The sequence below is a fragment of the Epinephelus fuscoguttatus genome, linkage group LG7, assembly GCF_011397635.1.
Source record: "Epinephelus fuscoguttatus linkage group LG7, E.fuscoguttatus.final_Chr_v1".
NCBI classification, from domain to species: Eukaryota; Metazoa; Chordata; class Actinopteri; order Perciformes; family Serranidae; genus Epinephelus; species Epinephelus fuscoguttatus.
In genome coordinates this window covers 27,022,950-27,044,529 of record NC_064758.1, presented here as the reverse complement: position 1 = coordinate 27,044,529, position 21,580 = coordinate 27,022,950, and the positions used below count along the sequence as shown (strand labels likewise).

Genomic DNA, 21,580 nt, shown 5'->3' with positions numbered 1-21,580 from the left:
TGGTCCACGGAAGATACTGCAGGTCTCCATATGTTGAATGTAGAATACATGAAATGGCAGCAGTCTACAGCACAGATAAGGTTTTCCTCTAATTTTAAGATAATCTGAAAGTGAGGGGCTTCATAACCACACTGCAGTGTCACGTCAAAGCAAAAACTATATCAATATATATCATATATAGGCTGTAGTGTGAACAGAGAGAGGACTGAGGCCCCATCAGAGCTGAACAGAACTGAGTCCTCTGAGTCCCTTTTCTGTTGGTCCACTTTTTGGTGCACTTTAAGAGGACAGAGTTCAGTTTCAGTTTCGGTTCAGGACTACATGTGAAACACCCTTAACTTCATTTACCGTAAAGATCAGAATATGGGGGCAGTCGTAGTTTTTTCCGCGGAAGTGCGACTCTAACTCCTATTTCGTCATCTTAAAAACAAAAAGCAAGTCAGACTACGTGACTTGGTGTCGTAGACTGCAAGGAAATAAGAGCTGGGATGAACTTGGCTCCGCGTGTCGGCCACAAATGTTCAGATCATGGATACATTATTAGAAGTGAACGGGTGTAAAGTTCCTGGCCAGTGACAGGTAGGTCAATGGGCGAGATGGGCAGAAGGCGTGTATGGCAAACTTTGCTCTACATAGGTCATTGAAATGTATGGGCAGATGCTTTAGGAATGAGACGTTAAACCAGTATTGTAATGTGATATATGTAAGGCGTAAAACAAATCGCACTGTAACCTGTACAACTCCACACTTTAAAGGTGACATTTTATAGCCTGTCTTTATTGATAAATTACTGGTAATGGGAGCGTTAATCAACGTGGGTGACATCATCTAGGCGCATAGCTAGTTTTCTAAAGCGACTATCTCGAATAGAAGAAAGTTCTAACATGCCATTGAAGGATAGTTCCACATTGTTCTAGTCTGTGTTGATAAAAGGCTCAGATGCCTCTTGTCAGTCAGAGCTGTTCCTATTGTCCATACCAGAAGTATCACTGATGTCCTCACTGTGTTAAAATATGTCTTAATTTCAGCCACAGTTAATATGAGGCTTTTAGGATGAAATTCCCTCTGTGGTTCCACATAGAGCATTTCCTTGCTGTGCTGCAGTGGAGTGACAGTAACACAAAATGCTTTAGGAAGGGATCTCAATATTATTTCAAGATTAACTTAAACTAGTCCATTCCCACTGGTAAAGTGAAGTAAAGTTTTTCTGTTGTTATAGCGCCACCCAGTTGCCAATTAGAGTTAAATTTCTCCAGTCACCTTGAGGCGTCCTGTTCTACATATCTACCAAGTTTAGGAAAAATCCATATGGCGGTTAGGCCTAGATAAGAAATTATCTCTCTAGCGCCCCCATTTTCTTTGATGGGGTCAATAATGGAGGGGTCCCCTCAGATTATGTGTGGTCATATGCCTACAAAGTTGCGTGGTGATCGGTGAAACCCTTGAGATGTTATACACCTTTATGTGATGAGCCACGCCCCCCACAATATTCATTGCCTTATAGAAGCTCAGTTTTAGTAAGTTTTCCAACTTTTGCCAAGAGGGAACTTTAGATATTGGTCCCTAGATTATGTTCACCAAGTTTCATGCAGATCGGTCAAACTTCCTAGGAAGAGATCGATTTTAAGTGTTTTTCAAAAAATTCAAAATGGCGGAAAATCTATATAACATAGTTATAATAGTTATGGGTTCTTGGAGCAAATTTGTTCCTCATGAGGAGAGGCATCTCTGTGCAAAGTTTCATGTCTCTATGACATACGGGGCATGAGATATGCCCATTCAAAGTTTGCAATTTCAATCGGTTGCTATAGCGCCCCCCCTTTGGCCAGTTGATGTAATATTGCTTCATTCACATCCTCCCATGACCCTCTACCACTGTGCCAAATTTCACATGGATTGACCAAGTCAGTGAGGAGAAAAACGTGGAACAGACACACAGACAGAGTTTTCGTCATTATATAGTAAGAAAAAGTGGACCCATCCTTTAACTGTGTACCTGCATGAAAACCTGATCAGAGTCAGGATAGTTAGTATTATTCAGCTAACTATATGTCACACACACACACACACACACACACACACACACACACACACACACATGCACACACACACGAGTTTACTTCCTGTATAATAAAGACACAGACCTCTGGAGATTTAACTGGCTGGTGACGACAGCTGTGGATGTAAATCTGGTCAGTCAGGTCGCAGAGGATGCTTAGGTCAGTGGGAGGTGAAGTAAACTGTGTGGATCAACAACAACCTCATAAAATACAGTAAGTCTGCTCCCAAGCTTATGTATGCGAAGTTTAGGCAATTTGGGTAATCATGCATCCTGTTGTGAGTCACACTGATTTCAATGTCTGACGTCTTGTGTTACTGACTTCCCTGTTAGACCAAATATGAGTGCTTTCGGGAGGGACGAAGGGCTCAAAGCAGAGTCTTCCAGCTGTCTGTCTCTGAAGAGTGACCATTCCAAAGATATTCCTCTCGCCTTTGGTAATGAACCTGGACTATTCGACGTAGAGTAAGAGCTCTCTTTATTCTTAACATTTTCTGTCATTTCACCCTTTAGAAGAAAATAATGTTTCATGCCCCACCCACCTTTAAATACATTTTTGAGATATACAATAATGTTGAGGAAATCTGTAATGAAACAAGCCAAGTTGCAGTTGAAAAAAAACATTTCAAGAACATGTGCTGCATGTCTACCTCAAAATGAACGCTGTAGTGCAAATGAAAAGACCAACTGAAAACACTGAGCGTCCAGTGTGTAGGAGTTAGGGGCATGTATTGGCAGAAATTATATGTAACATTCATAATTATGTTCTCATTTTTTGTCATCACCTTAAAATAAGAATTATTGTTTTTGTTATCTTAGAATGAGCCGTTTGATAACTACACACAGGGCCGTTCCTACAGCAGGATATCGTCTGCATATAAACTAACCTTTGGTGAAAGTGATTTGTTTGTAATGTAAGTATTGTAAGTAATGTAAGTATTTTGACAAATGGCGGCTGCAAGAGAATCAGTGAATATTGAGAACAGTAACGGAGAGAGCGGACATCCTTGTCTTGTGCCCCATTGTAGTAAAAAGCGTTGAGAGGTAATATTGTTGGTTATGACTGAAGCAGACGGAGAATTATAAAGAGGTTTGATCCAGTGAGTGAACGACTCCCCAAAACCAAACTTCTCAATGGTGGTAAATAGAAATGTCCAGTTGACTTTGTCGATGGCCTTTTCTGCATCCAGTGATGTGATTATGGTGTTGAGTTGATTTCTCTGGGATAGACTGATGACGCTGAATAAACGATGCCTATTGGTGGATGAGTGCCTGCCTTTTATGAATCCTGTTTGGTCTGGATGAATTATTGTGGGTATGACTGTTTCTAATCTGTTGACTAATGCTTTGCTTTGCTTATTATTTTTAAGTCACAGTTGATCAGGCTTATTGGTTTGTAGCTGGAGGTGAGAGTTGGATCTTTGTCAGGTTTGAGCAGAACAGAGATAAGAGCTGAGTTCATGTGTGTGGGTATGGTTTCTGATGATTTGATTTCATTGACCATTCTGTTAAAAAGGGGAGATATGAGTTGCCAGTGGTGTTTATAAAATTCTACTGGAAAGCCGTCTGAACTTGGTGATTTGTTGTTGGGCATGGAGAAAATGGCTTTCCTGAGTTCTTCTGAGTTTAGGGGTAAGGTCTAATATGGTCTTCTGTTATTTTTGGTAGTACAATATTGTTGAGGAAGGAGTGGATGTCGGAGATATTTGTTACATTGTCTGATAGGGATGGGCGATAAGACCAAAATCTCATATCCCCATATAGGTCATTTCATATCCCGATAAAGATACCTATCCCGATATAGCACATTTTAATCCAATGAATAAAAAGTCTAAATAAATAAAAAGTTTTCATTATGTTAAATATAAAATAATTCAGTCTTGTTCTTTGCATGAGAAACTGGGTCTGTTGATGTATTATGTTATCCAGCTGTATTTTAACTTTCTGTATTTCATTTTGAGTATGTTCAGTGGGGTTGCAGAATTGTTGAGAGTGAAGATGTTTCAGTTTATGTTCCAGTTGTTGATTTTCTGGTTCCAGGGATACGTTTTTATTGGCAGACTGCCTGGTTAGCAGGATTTGGTCATCTTGACACGTCTTTATCTGGATCAGAGTGATCCAATCCAATGTTGAAAAACTGGCACCAAAAGTAAGATGGATGAGCTGATCCTGGACAGCTTAACATAGAATTTCCAAATCTAGATCAAAATTTTGAACAACTGGGCCCAGATGACTGAGAATCAGGTAATGGAGACTGTTGGGAAGGCCTTAGGGCATCTAGTGGACAGGTAGAGAATGACAATAGGCCTATTTCACAGAGGACATTTTTGGTTCATCCCAGTGCCTGGTCTCGCATCCATGTTTCTCTCACTTGTGTCTCTTCCTCATGTCTTAGCTCCCTTGTAAGACACAGTGGAGAGATGAGAAGATGAGATGCAAGGAGAGAAGAAACAAAGAGAAATGAGAAGTGTTTTCCTCTGAAGCATCATGTGAGGCGACGTCACATTTCTGATCACAGATGGATTAGCTGAAATTAATTCCAGCTAAATACCATTTGTCTGCTTTAATTTTAAGATCCTGTGTTGTGCATGCATGCTCACTGTCACTCTCACTGGAACATCTGAATAGAACAGAGTGATTGTTAATGTTATAAGTAACACTTGTGCTTTTCCTACTATGACCAGTCAAAATGACTGCAGTGAAAAAAGGCCTGAGGAAGTGAGAATGTGGCTGAAAGGGACAGAGAAGCAGAAAGGGCAAATATTTCACAGCTGCAGCAAATTTGATAAAGGCCTGACACAGACTGTCGCTCAACACACAAATGCCCCCGGGCAGAGCCTGAGACACACAACATTTAATGAAATGAACACAAGTTAAAATCATTTTCAATTAACATGCAACTAAAATTGGTCTCATATTAGTTATTGTATGTATGATATATTTTCATGGCAGCAAATAACTAGAGAAATCAATGACAGGAGTAGGAATTGTTTTCATTATCTTGATAGTGGCCAAGATGAACATAGAGTTTCTTTTAATAATGCTAAATTTTGCTCAGAACTATATCTAAAATGCAACCTCCTGCTTGCTGTCACTTTTTATGGCTTCCCTGAAAAACATTTCTGAATTTTGAAGTTCAGCTGTAAACCACTGACTAAGAACTGTCTGTGTTCAGACACGCAAGGCTCAATCACAGCAGCGTGATTTGAATTGCTTTGGTGATACATGTCTATACAGGCTGGCCATGAGTCTGGCTGTGAAAGTTTTAGTTTCTTAGTCAATTGGTAAACCAGCTGTAGGTGCAGTTTCCCTTTTGAACAGAATGTGGCAAAACATAATGAGTTTCTGCTTCATGATGTTGAATTGACTGGTTTGTTGGCCAGACATATCCATAAGTCAACATGATACATCTTTGAAGTAACTACAAGAAAAGTTTTCAGTCATTACTTATGAAATCAATGTTCTTATAGAGAGAAGTGAGCTTTACTTGCTGCGGGTGGGGTGTGTATGCCTCATTAATAAATCTGGACATGTCTTTACCGAGGTGGGAAATTCAGAAAAAACTGAGTCAGACTTGCATTTACCAGCCATTGATTATGCAACTACATCTGGAGAACACCCTCCAGTGGAAAGAGTTGCCTTGTTTTTACAACAGTTATAATATAGTTTATAATAGTTATAAGCAATAATACAACAGGTTGGCATATCCCTTCATCACTGCACTGACTTACAGTTCAAATACAACGTAGGACAGCACGGGTAGTGCGCATTGACGCACACAAACACAACATACAACACACAAGCAAACTGAAGGGCAATGTCCTGTTTGTCTCTGTCCGTGATACAATTGTGTCTTGACAGTAGAAAAGGCAGGAAGAGCGGAACAGAGCATTTTCAGCAGCGGTGCTGACGACTTAAATTTTTTTAATGCGCCAATGTTGCATCATACTGGACATGGCCCTGTGTATTTAGGGGAATCCCTGCTGTAAATACAATATTGCATCATTGTCTTTTAAACAGTTTTCATTAACAATGTCAATTTAAGCTCAAAATTAACACGTTACTAATATTGAAAGCTATAGCTATTGTATAACTTTACCATTATGGCTCTGACAAAAAAGAAAAGGCATATGACAACACTCTCAGACCTAACTGACAGAATAGGTCAATTTCCACTGACTTCCAAAATGACATATATTACAGTAATAATTACTTTGGACAAATGAGGGCGCTGCTTTACAATAAACTTAAGTATGGGTTGTGATAAGCTGCTTGCACAGTCTACCTAAATAGCCATTTATTCAGGGAGAGCGGTCTGTGTATAATTGACCTTTTGCTAAGCCCCGCCCCTTTGTGATGGTCCAACAAGCTGTCAGAGTAAGCATGGAGCCCACACTGTAACTAACTGCACTCCCTAAAGACATATTATCATATTTTTGGACAAATGAAAGAGTGATTCCAGAGAGAAGCAGACAGAGGGGTCTACAGTCTGTGTTTGAAGGATATATCCAGGATGTCAAACTGACTCAGCAGCAACAACAGGTTAAAAAGACAAAGATAGTTAGAAGCTAAAGCCAAACTATAGGCTACAGATCACAGTGTAAAAGTGAACCACCACATCACTGCTGATCGACACAGAACACAATGAATATAAAGGGAAACTTTGCCGATATTGAACCGGCTGTGTGGTATCACAGTGTGCGCAGATGAACGTATTTGGCTTCACCCCTGTGCAGCTGCCAGCACCTGGACCTCCGTCGGACGGGCAGGGATCTCCAGGGGAAGTCAAACGACGTTCATCTGCGCACAATGTGATGACACACAGCTGGTTGAATATCAGCAAAGTTTCCCTGCTTCCCTTCACTGGTTCCTGTACAGCAGGGTCAATCTTTTTTTCAGTGTCATAATCATTAAAAAGCAAAAGCAGCATGTGTATACATTCAGTAGGCTATATCTTCAGTAGCTAGCTAGCTAACCCTACACTTTTCAGGGTTTGACTTTGGTTTTGGAACAGGGAAGAAACTTATATCTTTTTCCAACCAACAATCATTAAAACACGACATGCCCCAGGCACAACATTTAGCTCCAAATCCACAAAACCAGTCTAAAAATGACAGTAATCTGAAACGATTGCATTAGAGTCAATGGAGCACAGTTGTGTTGTTGTCGAACCCTGGTCTGATTAGCCAGTTTGTGTTTGGGGGTGGGACTTAGCGAAGGGTCAGTTGCTCAGTTTCTCTCTCCTGTCCCAATACACACTGTTACTCCAAGGTAACCATCTCCTGAAAGCATCCACAGGAATAATTGAGCGATAATGTAGATGTGACTTTAAGTGCGCCACTGTCATTGCCATCTTCATTGTATTTTCCAGGCACCACAATTACTGCAATCAGCTGATACTATATGTAGTAAGTGGATAATTAAAGAACTGAATCCACTCAGGTTATACTGAACACTGTTTTACACCTTCATCTTCACAGAGAGAAAACGACGAGCAGTGTTACTGAGGAACAGCTGCCATGTTGTGCTTTGTGCCAGGACGTCCTGAGGAATCCAAGGTCGACCCCCTGTGGACACTGCTTCTGCAGGGATTGCACTGACTCATACTGGGAGCAGTGTGAATCAGCAGGAGACCCTCCCTGTCCCCAATGTGGAAAAAGATCCAGAAAAAGTCTTGAACCTCAAACACCCAGTCAGAACAGCACTGAACCAAGTAACTAATCTACTGTTTTTAAAACTGTGTATTTGTCCAGAGACAACAGAAGAGTACAACAGAAGCAGTCGATAAATAATTGTTAGCTTATTAATGAAGTAATAGACAAACCCATGTTACACCTTATGTTAGCCAGTTCACACAAGGTAGCATAAATTACATTCAGTTTTTTTAAATAAAGCAGTCTATTGTAGGTGTCTTAAGGGATGTCCACACCAAGAACGATAACTATAACGAGGGCGTCAATCATAACAATGTGAGCATCCATTTTAGTAATGAGTGGATCTTCAAGCGTTTATACATATTAATTTCAACCGGGTTATGTGAACTGCATATATTCTAATCCTCACTCGTAGAAAAAAAAGTGTTATGGAGCGTTGTTCCTTTTTGCTGCAGCAACACTAAACCCCTGAGCTTGCCTTAGAAGGACTAAATACACAAACCTGCTATTTTTAAATATCCCATGGAAAGAGACTCTCACTGCAGCCTGTTTTATTTTGTTCTGAAAATGTCAGTGTGCAGCCTTGTTCTGTGGACGATAAACGAGGTGCAGATTTCCCTCTGTGTCACCGGTAATGAGGAAATATTGTATACCACAAAAGCCCAGACTGTGTAATTACAGTAGATCAACAAAAAGTGTTTCCTAAATAATGTGACACCCAGCAAATTCAGTTGCATTTTGATCGGCTGTCACTGTCTCTATCGTTCATCAAATCGCTTGGAAAGTGATCCCAAGGACATGGTTCGCCAGTGTCATTGGCATTTTACTTATGTGGACTCCGCCATCCACTTGAGTGAGAACAATTTTAAAACTATAGTTATCTTTATAGCTATCGTTCTTGGCAGTGGTTTTGTGGTAGTTGATAAGTTGGGTGTTCTATTAGGTAGATGGGTAGGTTATCGAGGAGGAAGTGGGTACACTCACGTGATAGGCGTTTACTGTAAATGGCCAGGAAAAAGAGGTGGGTATACGCCATACAGCCCTTTACTTTTCGTCTCCAGTTGTTAGTGCCTACTTTCTCCCACTTGAACGATGCAATGATGGACATCACTCTTTGGGGCAATGTTTTGATTACAGTTGACATAGTTTAGCTAAGGCATATAGAGAGAGTGCCACTGAAGAAAGTGGTGAGTTGAGTGTGAAACTAACCAGTCAATTTGTGGCAATTAGTGTTGACTTTACACTTAAAGTTATGACTGAACTGCTGATTCTTTTTTTGAGATACAGTATCTGTGTTTAACAGTATTTATTCTTTTTCTGCTTATCTCTCAGTTACTGGTAGTCTGCAGGAGGTTTTAGACCATCATAAGATCAGTCTCAGAAGAAGATGTGAATTTGCAATAGAAGGAACTGGTGAAGCAGGACCTCGAACCCGCCTGAACAGGATCTACACTGAGCTTTACATCACTGAGGGACAGTGTGAAGGAGTTAATATCCAGCATGAAGTGTGGCAACTTGAGACAATATCCAAAGTGGAAACCCTGCGTGACACTCCAATCAAATGCCACAACATCTTTAAAGTCTTACCTGGCCAAAAGAGATTAATCAGAGTAGTTCTTACCAATGGCATTGCCGGCATTGGAAAAACCTTCTCAGTGCAGAAGTTTACTCTTGACTGGGCTGAGGGCAAGGAAAATCAAGATGTCAGCATTGCGATTCTGCTTACTTTCCGGGAGCTGAACTTGATCAAAGAGGAGCAGTACAGTCTTCTCAAGCTGCTTCATGACTTTGATCCAACACTACAGAATGTCACAGCAGAAAGACTTGCTCTCTGTAAAGTTCTGTTAATCTTTGACGGCCTGGATGAAAGTAGACTTTTGCTGGATTTCCAGAACAATGAGGTTGTGTCCGATGTCACACAGACATCATCGGTCAACTTGCTGTTGACAAACCTCATCAAGGGTAATCTGCTTCCCTCAGCTCTCCTTTGGATAACCTCCAGACCTGCAGCAGCCAATCAGATCCCTCCTTCATATGTTGATAGAATAACAGAAGTGCGAGGATTCACTGATGCTCAGAAGGAGGAGTACTTCAGGAGGAGATTCAGTGATGATTCATTGTCTGGCAGAATCATCTCACACATCAAGGCATCCAGGAGCCTTTACATCATGTGTCACATCCCAGTGTTCTGTTGGATCACTGCTACAGTTCTGGAGCACATGTTGACTGCGGACCAAAAAGAGCTTCCCAAGACTCTGACCGAAATGTATGCACACTTTCTGCTGGTCCAGTCCAAGAGGAAGACACAAAAGTACGATAAGGGGCATGACAGAATCCAACAAGAGCTGAGTGACAAAGAAGTCCTCTTGAAGTTGGGGAGACTTGCATTTGAGCATCTGGAAAAAGGGAGCATCATGTTCTACCAAGAAGACCTGGAACGATGTGGTCTTGGTGTGGAAGAAGCCTTAGTTTTTTCAGGACTGTGCACAGAAATCTTCAAAAGAGAGTGTGTACTCTTTCAGAAAATGGTTTACTGCTTTGTTCATTTAAGTATTCAGGAGTTTCTCGCTGCTGTCTACATGGTCCATTGTTACCTGAACAAGAACATCGAAGTTCTGGCCACTTTCCTGGGAGAAGACTGGGATAAAAAAAGCAGTGATGCGGGTCTGGATGACTTCCTCAGTCGAGTTGTGGAGAAATCCCTCAACAGTGTAAATGGCCACCTGGACCTCTTTGTTCGCTTCCTTCACGGCCTGTTATTGGAGTCTAACCATTGTCTCCTTGGAGGTCTGCTTGGCTGGACAGCGAGCAGCCCAGAAGTAATCCAGAGAGCAATAAACAACCTGAAGAAAATGAATGCTTACGATATCTCTCCTGACAGAAGCATCAACGTCTTCCACTGTTTGATGGAGATGAAAGACCACTCGGTGCATCGGGAGATCCAAGAGTACCTGCAGTCAGACAACAGATCAGAGAAGAAGCTCACCAAGACCCATTGCTCAGCTCTTGCCTACATGCTGCAGATGTCAGAAGAGGTTCTAGAGGTGTTGGATCTTAAGAAGTACAACTCATCAGGTGATGGACGACGGAGACTGCTCCCAGCTGTGAGAAACTGCAGAGAAGCTCGGTAAGTCCAGATGTAAATATCAGTCTTGCAAAGCTATCTTTATGCCTATTGCCATTTTTGTCACAGTGAAGATATTCAGGTTCTCATACATATGCAGTATACATTTTTTTCATGACTTAATATATTGACTTTAACAGTGGCTCACTTTAAGTTTAGATCATAAAATTCAGTCATATTGTACCGAGGGAGTAACTTATAAAAAGAACATTTAATTGAAGCCGTTTTTCAACCACACTCATGCCATAGAACCACAGCAAAACACACCTCAAAGATTTTCAGATGAGTTTAGCAGTGAAAATGAGCTCTATCGCTTATGGAAATAAGGAACACCAGATGGCACTCTGTCAGAAGACTCCACTCGAAATGCGACGATTCCGGTGTGTATTTCCAAAGCGCTGTCAGTCACAAAGGGGTTCAGTCTTTTAGACAATTCCTCCAATCATCATGCATACACGTCAGCGTCCTCTCCCACCTACCGCTCCATTAGGTCCCAGGGAAGCTGAGCCTCCCTGGAAGTGACGACTTTGTTGCATTTATCCAATGAACAAAGATGCCTTTTTATCCACATTTGGGCAAACTTTGCAACTCAGTAATGATTGGCCTCATACCTTAAAGACCACTCCCACAATTTACTGTGTTTATGGCTGTGTGTATGGCTGTCTTGGAAGTAAACTGTAATCATTAGTATTTTTTCTACTAATTACAAATAGTAGTATTACTATTATGCATAGTAACACACATGCCTCTGCTGCTTGGGTTAATACTGACTTCACATGACATATTTCAGACTCTCTGGCTGTGGACTCTCTGAAACGCATTGTGAAGTTCTGTCCTCAGCTCTGATGTCCAACCCCTCCCACCTGCAAAAGCTGGACCTGAGTGAAAATGACTATCTGCTGGATTCAGGAGTGAAGCTGTTGTCTGTTGGACTGGGGAGTCCAAATTGTAGACTGGAGATTCTCAGGTCAGACAACGTTCAGACATCTCTTTCTTCTTTACTTTTCTCCTCCTCCTCCTTATTTTGCCTTTGTTTTCAAGTACTCATTTACTCACATTGCATGTACGTAACTGTATTACACTAATGCTCTCATAACAAGATGTGTTCATACATATGGATTTCTGCTTGCAACTGCACAATATAGATTTTATGAATACATCTACGGTACAGGCCAAAAGTTTGGACACACCTTCTCATTCAATGCGTTTTCTTTATTTTCATGACTATTTACATTGTAGATTCTCACTGAAGGCATCAAAACTATGAATGAACACATGTGGAGTTATGTACTTAACAAAAAAAGGTGAAATAACTGAAAACATGTTTTATATTCTAGTTTCTTCAAAATAGCCACCCTTTGCTCTGATTACTGCTTTGCACACTCTTGGCATTCTCTCCATGAGCTTCAAGAGGTAGTCACCTGAAATGGTTTCCACTTCACAGGTGTGCCTTATCAGGGTTAATTAGTGGAATTTCTTGCTTTATCAATGGGGTTGGGACCATCAGTTGTGTTGTGCAGAAGTCAGGTTAATACACAGCCGACAGCCCTATTGGACAACTGTTAAAATTCATATTATGGCAAGAACCAATCAGCTAACTAAAGAAAAATGAGTGGCCATCATTACTTTAAGAAATGAAGGTCAGTCAGTCCGGAAAATTGCAAAAACTTTAAATGTGTCCCCAAGTGGAGTCGCAAAAACCATCAAGCGCTACAACGAAACTGGCACACATGAGGACCGACCCAGGAAAGGAAGACCAAGAGTCACCTCTGCTTCTGAGGATAAGTTCATCCAAGTCACCAGCCTCAGAAATCGCAAGTTAACAGCAGCTCAGATCAGAGACCAGATGAATGCCACACAGAGTTCTAGCAGCAGACCCATCTCTAGAACAACTGTTAAGAGGAGACTGCGCGAATCAGGCCTTCATGGTCAAATAGCTGCTAGGAAACCACTGCTAAGGAGAGGCAACAAGCAGAAGAGATTTGTTTGGGCCAAGAAACACAAGGAATGGACATTAGACCAGTGGAAATCTGTGCTTTGGTCTGATGAGTCCAAATTTGAGATCTTTGGTTCCAACCGCCGTGTCTTTGTGAGACGCAGAAAAGGTGAACGGATGGATTCCACATGCCTGGTTCCCACTGTGAAGCATGGAGGAGGAGGTGTGATGGTGTGGGGGTGTTTTGCTGGTGACACTGTTGGGGATTTATTCAAAATTGAAGGCACACTGAACCAGCATGGCTACCACAGCATCCTGCAGCGACATGCTATCCCATCCAGTTTGCGTTTAGTTGGACGATCATTTATTTTTCAACAGGACAATGACCCCAAACACACCTCCAGGCTGTGTAAGGGCTATTTGACCAAGAAGGAGAGTGATGGAGTGCTGCGGCAGATGACCTGGCCTCTACAGTCACCGGACCTGAACCCAATGGAGATGGTTTGGGGTGAGCTGGACCGCAGAGTGAAGGCAAAGGGGCCAACAAGTGCTAAACACCTCTGGGAACTCCTTCAAGACTGTTGGAAAACCATTTCAGGTGACTACCTCTTGAAGCTCATGGAGAGAATGCCAAGAGTGTGCAAAGCAGTAATCAGAGCAAAGGGTGGCTATTTTGAAGAAACTAGAATATAAAACATGTTTTCAGTTATTTCACCTTTTTTTGTTAAGTACATAACTCCACATGTGTTCATTCATAGTTTTGATGCCTTCAGTGAGAATCTACAATGTAAATAGTCATGAAAATAAAGAAAACGCATTGAATGAGAAGGTGTGTCCAAACTTTTGGCCTGTACTGTATATAAGGCTGATATTCATGAGCACCTAATGATTAGAGCGAAGCAATTCTGAGCTACAGATTTAGCTCCAAAGAGATCTGACCTAAATGTGTGTTTTAATTATGTCCTTTTCCATATTGCTTAGGTTGAAGAACTGCAGTTTGTCAGAAAGTTGTTGTGATTCCCTGGCATCGGCACTGAAGTCCACCTCTTCTCACCTGAGAGAGCTGGACCTAAGTAACAACAACTATCTAAAGGATTCGGGGGTGAAGCTACTGTGCACTGGACTGGAGAGTCCGCACTGCAGACTGGAGACTCTGAGGTCAGACAGCGTTATATTAACTTTGTGCAATGATTAATTTTGTATGATTACCATTGCTATATTCGGGGGGGACCGAATTATGGGCCCCATTTGATTTCTCTGTGGTGTCCCTGCCTTGGAATAACAGTCATGCTGTATATTTACATGATACAAATTTTTCTTTTAAACAGAAAACATCCCAAGTACTAGTACCGTTTTTAAACTGGCACATGGCTGAGGTGTTTGGAGTTGAGCATTTGAGTTATTATAAGTTCATTTTTAAATTATCTACGGCTCTAATTAATGAATAAAAGGTGAAATTATATCCAAACATTTTTCCTTCAATAGCAACATTCTCTATTCTTCATCTTGATCTAGATTAAGTTGCTGCAGGCTGTCAGAGAGCTGCTGTGCCCATTTGGCCTCAGCTTTGAAGACCAACCCCTCCCACATGACAGAGCTCGACCTGAGTAAAAACAAAGTGAAGGATTTAGGGGTAAATCTGCTGTCTGCTGCACTGGAGAGTCCTTGGTGTAGACTGAAGTATCTGCGGTGAGTTCACTTATTATATCACATGTCTTTAATGAGGAAAACATCTGTTCTTACAGCAGATGGTAACTGGAAGATGTTGCAATTAATGAAAGGACAGCACAAGTTCTATTTCGTTTTGTCTAACAGGCTCTATAGGCTACCACACTGTTGCTACGCAGAGCAATAATATTGTATTGTACTTTTGGTTAAAGTAGTAGTACAAGAAAATAGTAGTTACCAACCTCCAGCTGCTCAGTTCTGCAGACTGTTACAGCCATTCTATATTCTTCCTTCAACACCAGCAATTTCTCCTCCACCTCCTCCTACACTGGAGCATGACCATAGGTGGGTACAGTGGAGTGCTGGTATATTACAAATTTTGCTTGCCTAAAAATTGTGTCTAGTCATCTTATTACCGGAGTGGGGTAAGATCGCCGTTTGTAAGGGCAACACCAGAGGGGGCTGATGAGCAGCTCCTGACCAGTTGATGTAAAATTTAGGGTGCTTTCAGACCTAGAATTTGCTTGCTTTGGTCTGAATCAGGGACTAGTTTTGTTACATAGTTGCACAATTGCCTAGAGTTGATTTGTGTTCTCACGATAAAATGCCTTGTACGAGAAAGCTGTTCTTGATTGGTCAGAATTTCCATGTGGTAAAAATCCAGGAAGTAAACAAAACATTGAGGAAGAGTACACTTGCAAGATAAATGTGACACTTTCTAATGTCACAATGGAGGGACAACTGCGCAGGTTGATTTTAGCGCTGGTCATCGGGGACTATGCTGCTGTCATTGTTCATTTTAGTCAAACCATACAGTTTGAAAATGAGGAGCGGCTCCAACTAGAAAACAATGTTTCGATGCATTGGATGTGCTGAATGTGCATATTAAGGCAGTACAGGAGGAGGTGCACATTAATAATCCTCCAGGACTGTAACATGCTCATGTTTAACCCAAACAATACATGACTTCAACAGGACTACAACGGGACTACAACGGGTCACGCACTGGTGACATCATAGGTGATAGAAACATGGGATTTTCACTGGCGCAAATTCAAAATCAGAGCTCTTCACACACATTAAGTGTAAATAAAAACAAATCAGTTGAGTCTTTCCCCTTCAGATGAAATGGCCAGTCAGGCTACATGCTACGGAGAGAGTTTAAGAGGTCCTGATCGCCTTCGGTATGACGAGAAAGTGAAAATGAGAGGAGGTGTGTGTCCTTTTCAGCTGCCAGCCTCTGTGTGGACGAATGTCCTGTCAATTAATTCATTCAATTCATGTCCTGTCGATTCATTACTCAACATTCATTAGAATTAACTTCTTGGCTTTGAATATCTCATGTTATTGTTGATGACTTTAGCTAGCTAGCCAACGTTAGCCAACTAACCTGTGATGAAGTGCCTGCCACAGGCGTGGTGTAGCGACTGGCTGGATCCCACAGCTTTCCATCTTTACCCTGCCGTTTGATGGCTGAGAGCCACAGATTTCTTCTTTCCCCATTCTTTACTCTATCCGGGAGCAAAGAAAATCGCAATTCTGTTTTTTTTTTCTTTATTGTTTGCTATGCAGTGAACAACGCAGCAACTTTTCGGCATTATGAACTCCCAGCCGCGAGAGTTTGACTGAACAGAACCAAACAGGGTGGTGTGGTACTACTCAGGAGTGAATTGTAGAGCCTGTTAGAGAGGACTCGTGGAGTTAGGCGTACAAACAAATGTTTTAATTTTGTTCAGCATATCAAATCTAATGTTAACCCTACAATTACAGGCTTGATAGATGTGGTCTCACGGAGAACTGCTGTACATCTTTGGCCTCAGCCATGGCCACGTCCAACCCCTCCAGCCTGAGAGAGTTGGAACTGAGTAGCAACGATCTGCAGGATTCAGGAGTGAAGCTGTTGTGTGTTGGACTGGAGAGTCCGCATTGTGGACTGGAAGCTCTGAGGTCAGCATGTTTTCACCTTACAATAACTTGCATATTCAGTCAGTTTTACACTGACATTCACAATGGCTAACATGATTCCATAACCTATTTTACAGGCTCTATGTGTAACTTTTCACCAGTGTTAATCGTTTTTTATGGCCAATGGTTGAACACGTTGTAATGCGGCTTAAAAACTGAGACTTTCCATGATCTTCTTGGTTGCCTTTAACAGCCTGTGGACTGTCTTATGTGTAAGGATTTGGGATGAATTTTCCAGGAAAATTCAAAGGATGTGACGTTATGTGCGTACCTGCTTGTCTTGCCTCTCTTCAGCTCTGCTACATCAACAGTGGACAACAGTAGCTGATGTAAGCTAAGAAATGGAGTCACCTAAGCTCAACAAACAACCGGCATCCACCACAACAGAGTCCACATATACTGTGTTTCCATTATATACATTTTGCAGTGGCAGCCTGGCAGACGGACCTTCACTTAGCCTGCTGTAGCAGCTCAAATTCAGCCAGAGCAATTTTCTTTCAGCTGTGAAGCCGGGATGTTTTTAAGCAGCATTTCAACCCAGCAATAATGTATAATATAAGGGCTTGTTTTATTCTTTTGTTTAGACTGAGGTGCTGCTGGTTGTCAGAGAGTTGCTGTGCTTCTCTGGCGTCAGCTTTAAAGTCCAACCCCTCCAGTCTGAGAGAGCTTGACCTCAGTGAAAATGATCTACAGGATTTGGGAGTGAAGCACCTGACTGCTGGATTGGAGAGTCCACACTGCAGACTGGAGACTCTGAGGTAAGGAATCTCTTTCCCTCTCTATGGAGCTCTAATTGGACATAAGAAGTAGTTTGTTTTGCACTGTTGTTGGTGCATGATACTGGCACTCCTCACTGCTTTGCCAACATGATAAATTGCATCTGAGCTGCTTGTCTGTGTTAAATTAAGACTCCCCGACATCTCTGTTGTCTTACATGAAAACGTGTATTACTCTGGCCTGTTTCAGCAAAGGTACTCATGGCGCTCTAGAGATCAAATGACTTTTAGAGAAGACAATTTTCTGGCAATTAAAAAAAAAATGACTGACATGCTTCACTGACACTATAGTCGTTCAAAAGTAGCCCCATAAAAATCTACTTATCTCTGCAGGTTGAAGCGTTGCCGGGTCACAGATGAAGGCTGTGCCTTTCTGGTATCAGCTCTGAAGTCCAATCCATCCTGTCTGACAGAACTGGACCTGAATGAAAATAGCCTGCAGGAAACTGGAGTGAAGCTGCTGTCTGGCATCCTGGGGAGTCCAAACTGCAGACTTGTGACTCTCAGGTCAGTGGCGGGTTTGAGTCAGTGTATACTATTTTCAGTAGTATTCAAAACCCCCAACTTTACAAATGTCTGCTTTCCCTAGTGAACAGGATTGCACAAGATGCAGATATACTATTCTCAATTAGGCCAGGAGCTGAATATGATAATGTGTTTAATTTAACCTGCAGAATATTTTTGTTCATTCCTACAGAATGGAGGAAATGGAGTAAACCTGGAGTGCGTCCATCTGACTATAATGCATCTTATCATTGGCCATGATGCGTTTCTGACTCCGGGGCTGCGAAAATCTGCAACGTTACAGCTGTGTCCTGACGGGACAGTTCAACCCCAAATCAAGAAAATAACATTTTTCTTTTTACTGTAGTGCTATTTATCAGTCTAGATTGTTTTGGCGTGAGCTGCCGAGTGTTGGAGATAACGGTCGTACAGATGTCTGCCTTCTCCCCAATATAATGGAACTAGGCACTCGGCTTGTGGTGCTCAAAGCGCCAAAAAATACATTAAAAAAAAACTCAATAATAATGCCTCTTTGCAGAAATTATGACACGGTTACTCAAGATAATACACAGACCTTGTTGTGGGCAGTCTCATGTAGGAACTATTTTCTTTCTACCACACTACTCCCCCCAACTCTATCACCACACAGAAGGAAGCGATAATTCTCTACTAGCTCACCTAGCACCACCGGGCTAGCTAATGTTACAGCTCAGCCGAGGAGGATGCCATTAATGTTTACATCTCACGCTGTCACAAGCATGAGCCTCTTGTCTATGAGTAGATGCATGCTTTCCTCTGTGCAGTGATACAGTTGGTGGGGGTAGTTCTGCAGAAAGAAAATAGTTCCTACATGAAACTGCTCATGACAAGATCTGTGGATTATCTCGAGTAACTGGGTCATGATATTCTACGGCCGATATCCCCGACACGCAGCAACTCACACCAAAACAGTCTAGACTGATATATAGCACTACAGGTAAGGGGAAAATATGTATTGTTGATTTTGGGGAAAACACTTTTTCCAAATGATTCTTCATCGGCCAGCAGATTACCATTTTTATCCTGACTGCCCATGTTGACATGGAAATTTTCAGTCTAGTGGATGTTCCTCCAATTTCAAAAATAGGAATTTCTACATGAAATTCCCCCTCTATGCTTACAGGACCCAGGATCATGTCTGTTTCCTTAAAGCGCAACACGACAAACCTAAGAATGACATCATGCCCACCAGGCATTTGTAAGATAAGATGTTTTATTGTTTTTTTTGGTTTCAGTGTGAATAAAATGTTTAACAAACACAATTATATCTTGCCAAGTCTGCTCGGAGTTAACCAAAGGAATAGTTTTATATTTTTTCCGCTTTAAAATAATCTCAATTCTAACATATTTGCAAACTGGAAAAATGCAACAGTGCAGCAGTGATGACTTGAGTCTGTCTCAACCTTCCATCAGCGGAGTGATCACGCTAACAATGGCAACACTTTCACAGTCTACAGTTCATTTCATTTCCACTGGGTGTCCACTCCTTACAGACCCACAAAAGAGTGAGTCTGTGACAACCAATCACACCTGTAAAAAGAAGGCATCGTACCTAGCAGCGGGGTCAACCACACCTCCTCAATGAGATAAGGGTTTCTGTCCCTTTGTTTAGGGTGAGGAGCTCTCTGGGAGTATTTATCAGAATGTTTGTGAATGCAGCCCCAGGAAGTTACTGGTACTAGTAAAACGCTGAATTGTTGTTGGTAACCTTTGCTTTTTGTACAGATTAAACAAACGAAATGTAATGTGTTAATTAAAGAACTTTAGAGCTGTGCTTCCCAACTGGTCCGGACAGATTTCTCCTTAGTCATTAGTTAAAGGTCCACACAGTTGGAACACATTCAGCGCCATACTTGCATTTGGCAATGTGGTCGAGCAACTTTGCTGTCTCTGTCACGTAGCGGTCTGTTAGTCACTCATTCTACAGCAGGAAACACTTCAAAATAAAAGCTTTGTGCTAGAAAGTCGCTGTACTTTAAAGTTAAGTGTTTTTTTTTTTTTTTGTTTTTTTTTTTACAAACATGACATGTTTGCAGGTTAGTCAATTCAGAATGGACTCGCAACCCACTTTTGGACAGTGACCAACCAGTTGGGAACCACTGCTTTATTGGTGCAGATAGACAGATTGCGTCACAGCCAGACTGAAAGTGTCCATACAGTCGGTGTATATAACTGTTGTTTCAATGCTTTTTTTTTCTTATAATAATGTGTACAGAATATTTAGCCAACATTATCATGCTTAGGGTTTGTTAAAAGGATGCTTTTCCTGAATGTTTAAGTTATTTAATGATGCTGGTGTGGAAAATATATACAGCTTGTTTTTAATAAAGCAGATACAGAAAACAGTGACACAAACTTTTTGTCCCTCAAGCACCCACGTCTACTTACAAACTAACATGCTGACTGTCTTCATACAGCTGTGGACTGTATTTGTCAGAGGTGTGGACTTGAGTCAAAGATTAAAAAGTTACTTCAGGTTACTTGAAATGCATGCCATGAATCAAATAAGTTCCCTTCACCTCCTAAATTAACTAACATTAACCCTTTACATTTCTAGCAAATCAACACTAATGCTGCATTCACGTGCTCCTCGGACGGTCCCATTTCCCATTGAAATGTTCTTACAACTTTGGTGTGTTCATGAGCTTTAAGTTGTAATGTGGAAACAACACAGACGCTGCAATGATGTGTTGCATTTTATTGCTCAGAGTATTTAAACAACACATTGGTAACAGTTTTCAGTTTTATATCACAAGGTGACTTTGTCCAAGACTTGTTTCTACACCTCTAAAATGATTAAAATATTGCTTTACCCAAATAATACAAATACTTTTCTGACTGATCTAGGTCAGTCTACCTGGACAGCAACGAAGGGTTAAAAGCTAATGTGCTATATTGGTAGTTGATGCCAACTCGGCAAATTGTGTACCAAAATGTTCACAGATTTTTGGACTTGCGTGGAAGCTCATGTGAACTTTTCCTAGTGGGCAACTAATTTTTCAGATTATTCTGAAACTCCATGAATGCAGGGATAATTCTCCAGATCCACTTTGTTTAAACCAATCGAACAGCATCCAGGCAGGTTGCAGGAGAGAACCATGAAGAAATAATGTTACGTGACTGAGAGCCAGTTGAAAAAAATGACACCAAGAATAATTATGTTTGCATACAAAATCTTCACCAGAGATGTAACAAGCAAATTTAAAAAAAAAAAAAAAAAGTCTTGTTCAAATGGCATCACAGACTTCTATAGGACTGAAACTCAAAGTTTAGGGACTTGTAACTTGATTTAGGACTTGCCTGTCTTGAGTGGAAAGACTTAGACTGCTCAAAAAAACTAAGGGAACACTAAAATCACACAAAATCATCAACCCAGCGAGGGCTGGATTTAAAAATCACACTGAAAATCAAAGTAAAAAATTGGAATCACAAGGTGATCCAACTTGAAATGTGTGCCTGTATGCACTCCAAACAATGTCTGGGTATGCTCCTGAGGAGTCGGCGGATGGTGTCCTGGGGGATCTCCTCCCAGACCAGGATCAGGGCATCAGTGAGCTCCTGGACAGTCTGTGGTGGTACTTGGTGCCCTTAGATGCGCTAATACATAATGTCCCATAGGTACTCATTTGGATTTAGGTCAGGGGAACAAGAGAGCCAGTCAATGGCATCAATGCCTTTGTCACTCAGGAGCTGCCTACACACTCTGGTCACATGAGGCTGGGCATTGTCCTGCACCAGGAGAAACCCAGGGTCCACTGCACCAGCGTAAGGTCTGGCAATCACTCTGAGGATTTCATCCTGGTACCTAACAGAAGTCAGGGCACTGTTGGCTATGACATGGAGGTCTATGTGACC

The 21,580-nt window shown here is 41.5% G+C and overlaps 1 protein-coding gene across 2 annotated transcripts; it reads left to right on the top strand.

Moving 5' to 3' along the window:
• Positions 1-381: 381 nt before the first annotated feature.
• Positions 382-20,915, top strand: LOC125892179 (NACHT, LRR and PYD domains-containing protein 12-like). 2 transcript variants are annotated; one of them, XM_049581992.1, is made up of 11 exons: positions 382-579; positions 2,393-2,524; positions 7,540-7,772; positions 9,046-10,840; positions 11,628-11,804; positions 13,755-13,931; positions 14,289-14,462; positions 16,212-16,388; positions 16,991-17,164; positions 17,516-17,689; positions 17,880-20,915. In XM_049581992.1, exons 2-11 carry the CDS (start codon positions 2,400-2,402, stop codon positions 17,896-17,898), a joined length of 3,225 nt encoding a protein of 1,074 aa, XP_049437949.1. In that variant the 5' UTR covers positions 382-579; positions 2,393-2,399; the 3' UTR covers positions 17,899-20,915. The 2 variants fall into 2 exon arrangements, with proteins under 2 accessions (XP_049437949.1, XP_049437947.1); XM_049581990.1 differs by lacking the exon at positions 382-579 and adding an exon at positions 635-2,273.
• Positions 20,916-21,580: the final 665 nt, after the last annotated feature.

Bases quoted from the DNA above. Each gene is read 5' to 3' on its own strand.
- LOC125892179 (XM_049581990.1), top strand. From the start codon at position 2,212: ATGCTTAGGTCAGTGGGAGGTGAAGTAAACTGTGTGGATCAACAACAA. The intron at 7,773-9,045 runs GTAACTAATCTA...CTTATCTCTCAG, and splicing joins TCAGAACAGCACTGAACCAA to TTACTGGTAGTCTGCAGGAG. The intron at 13,932-14,288 runs GTCAGACAGCGT...ATCTTGATCTAG, and splicing joins TGCAGACTGGAGACTCTGAG to ATTAAGTTGCTGCAGGCTGT.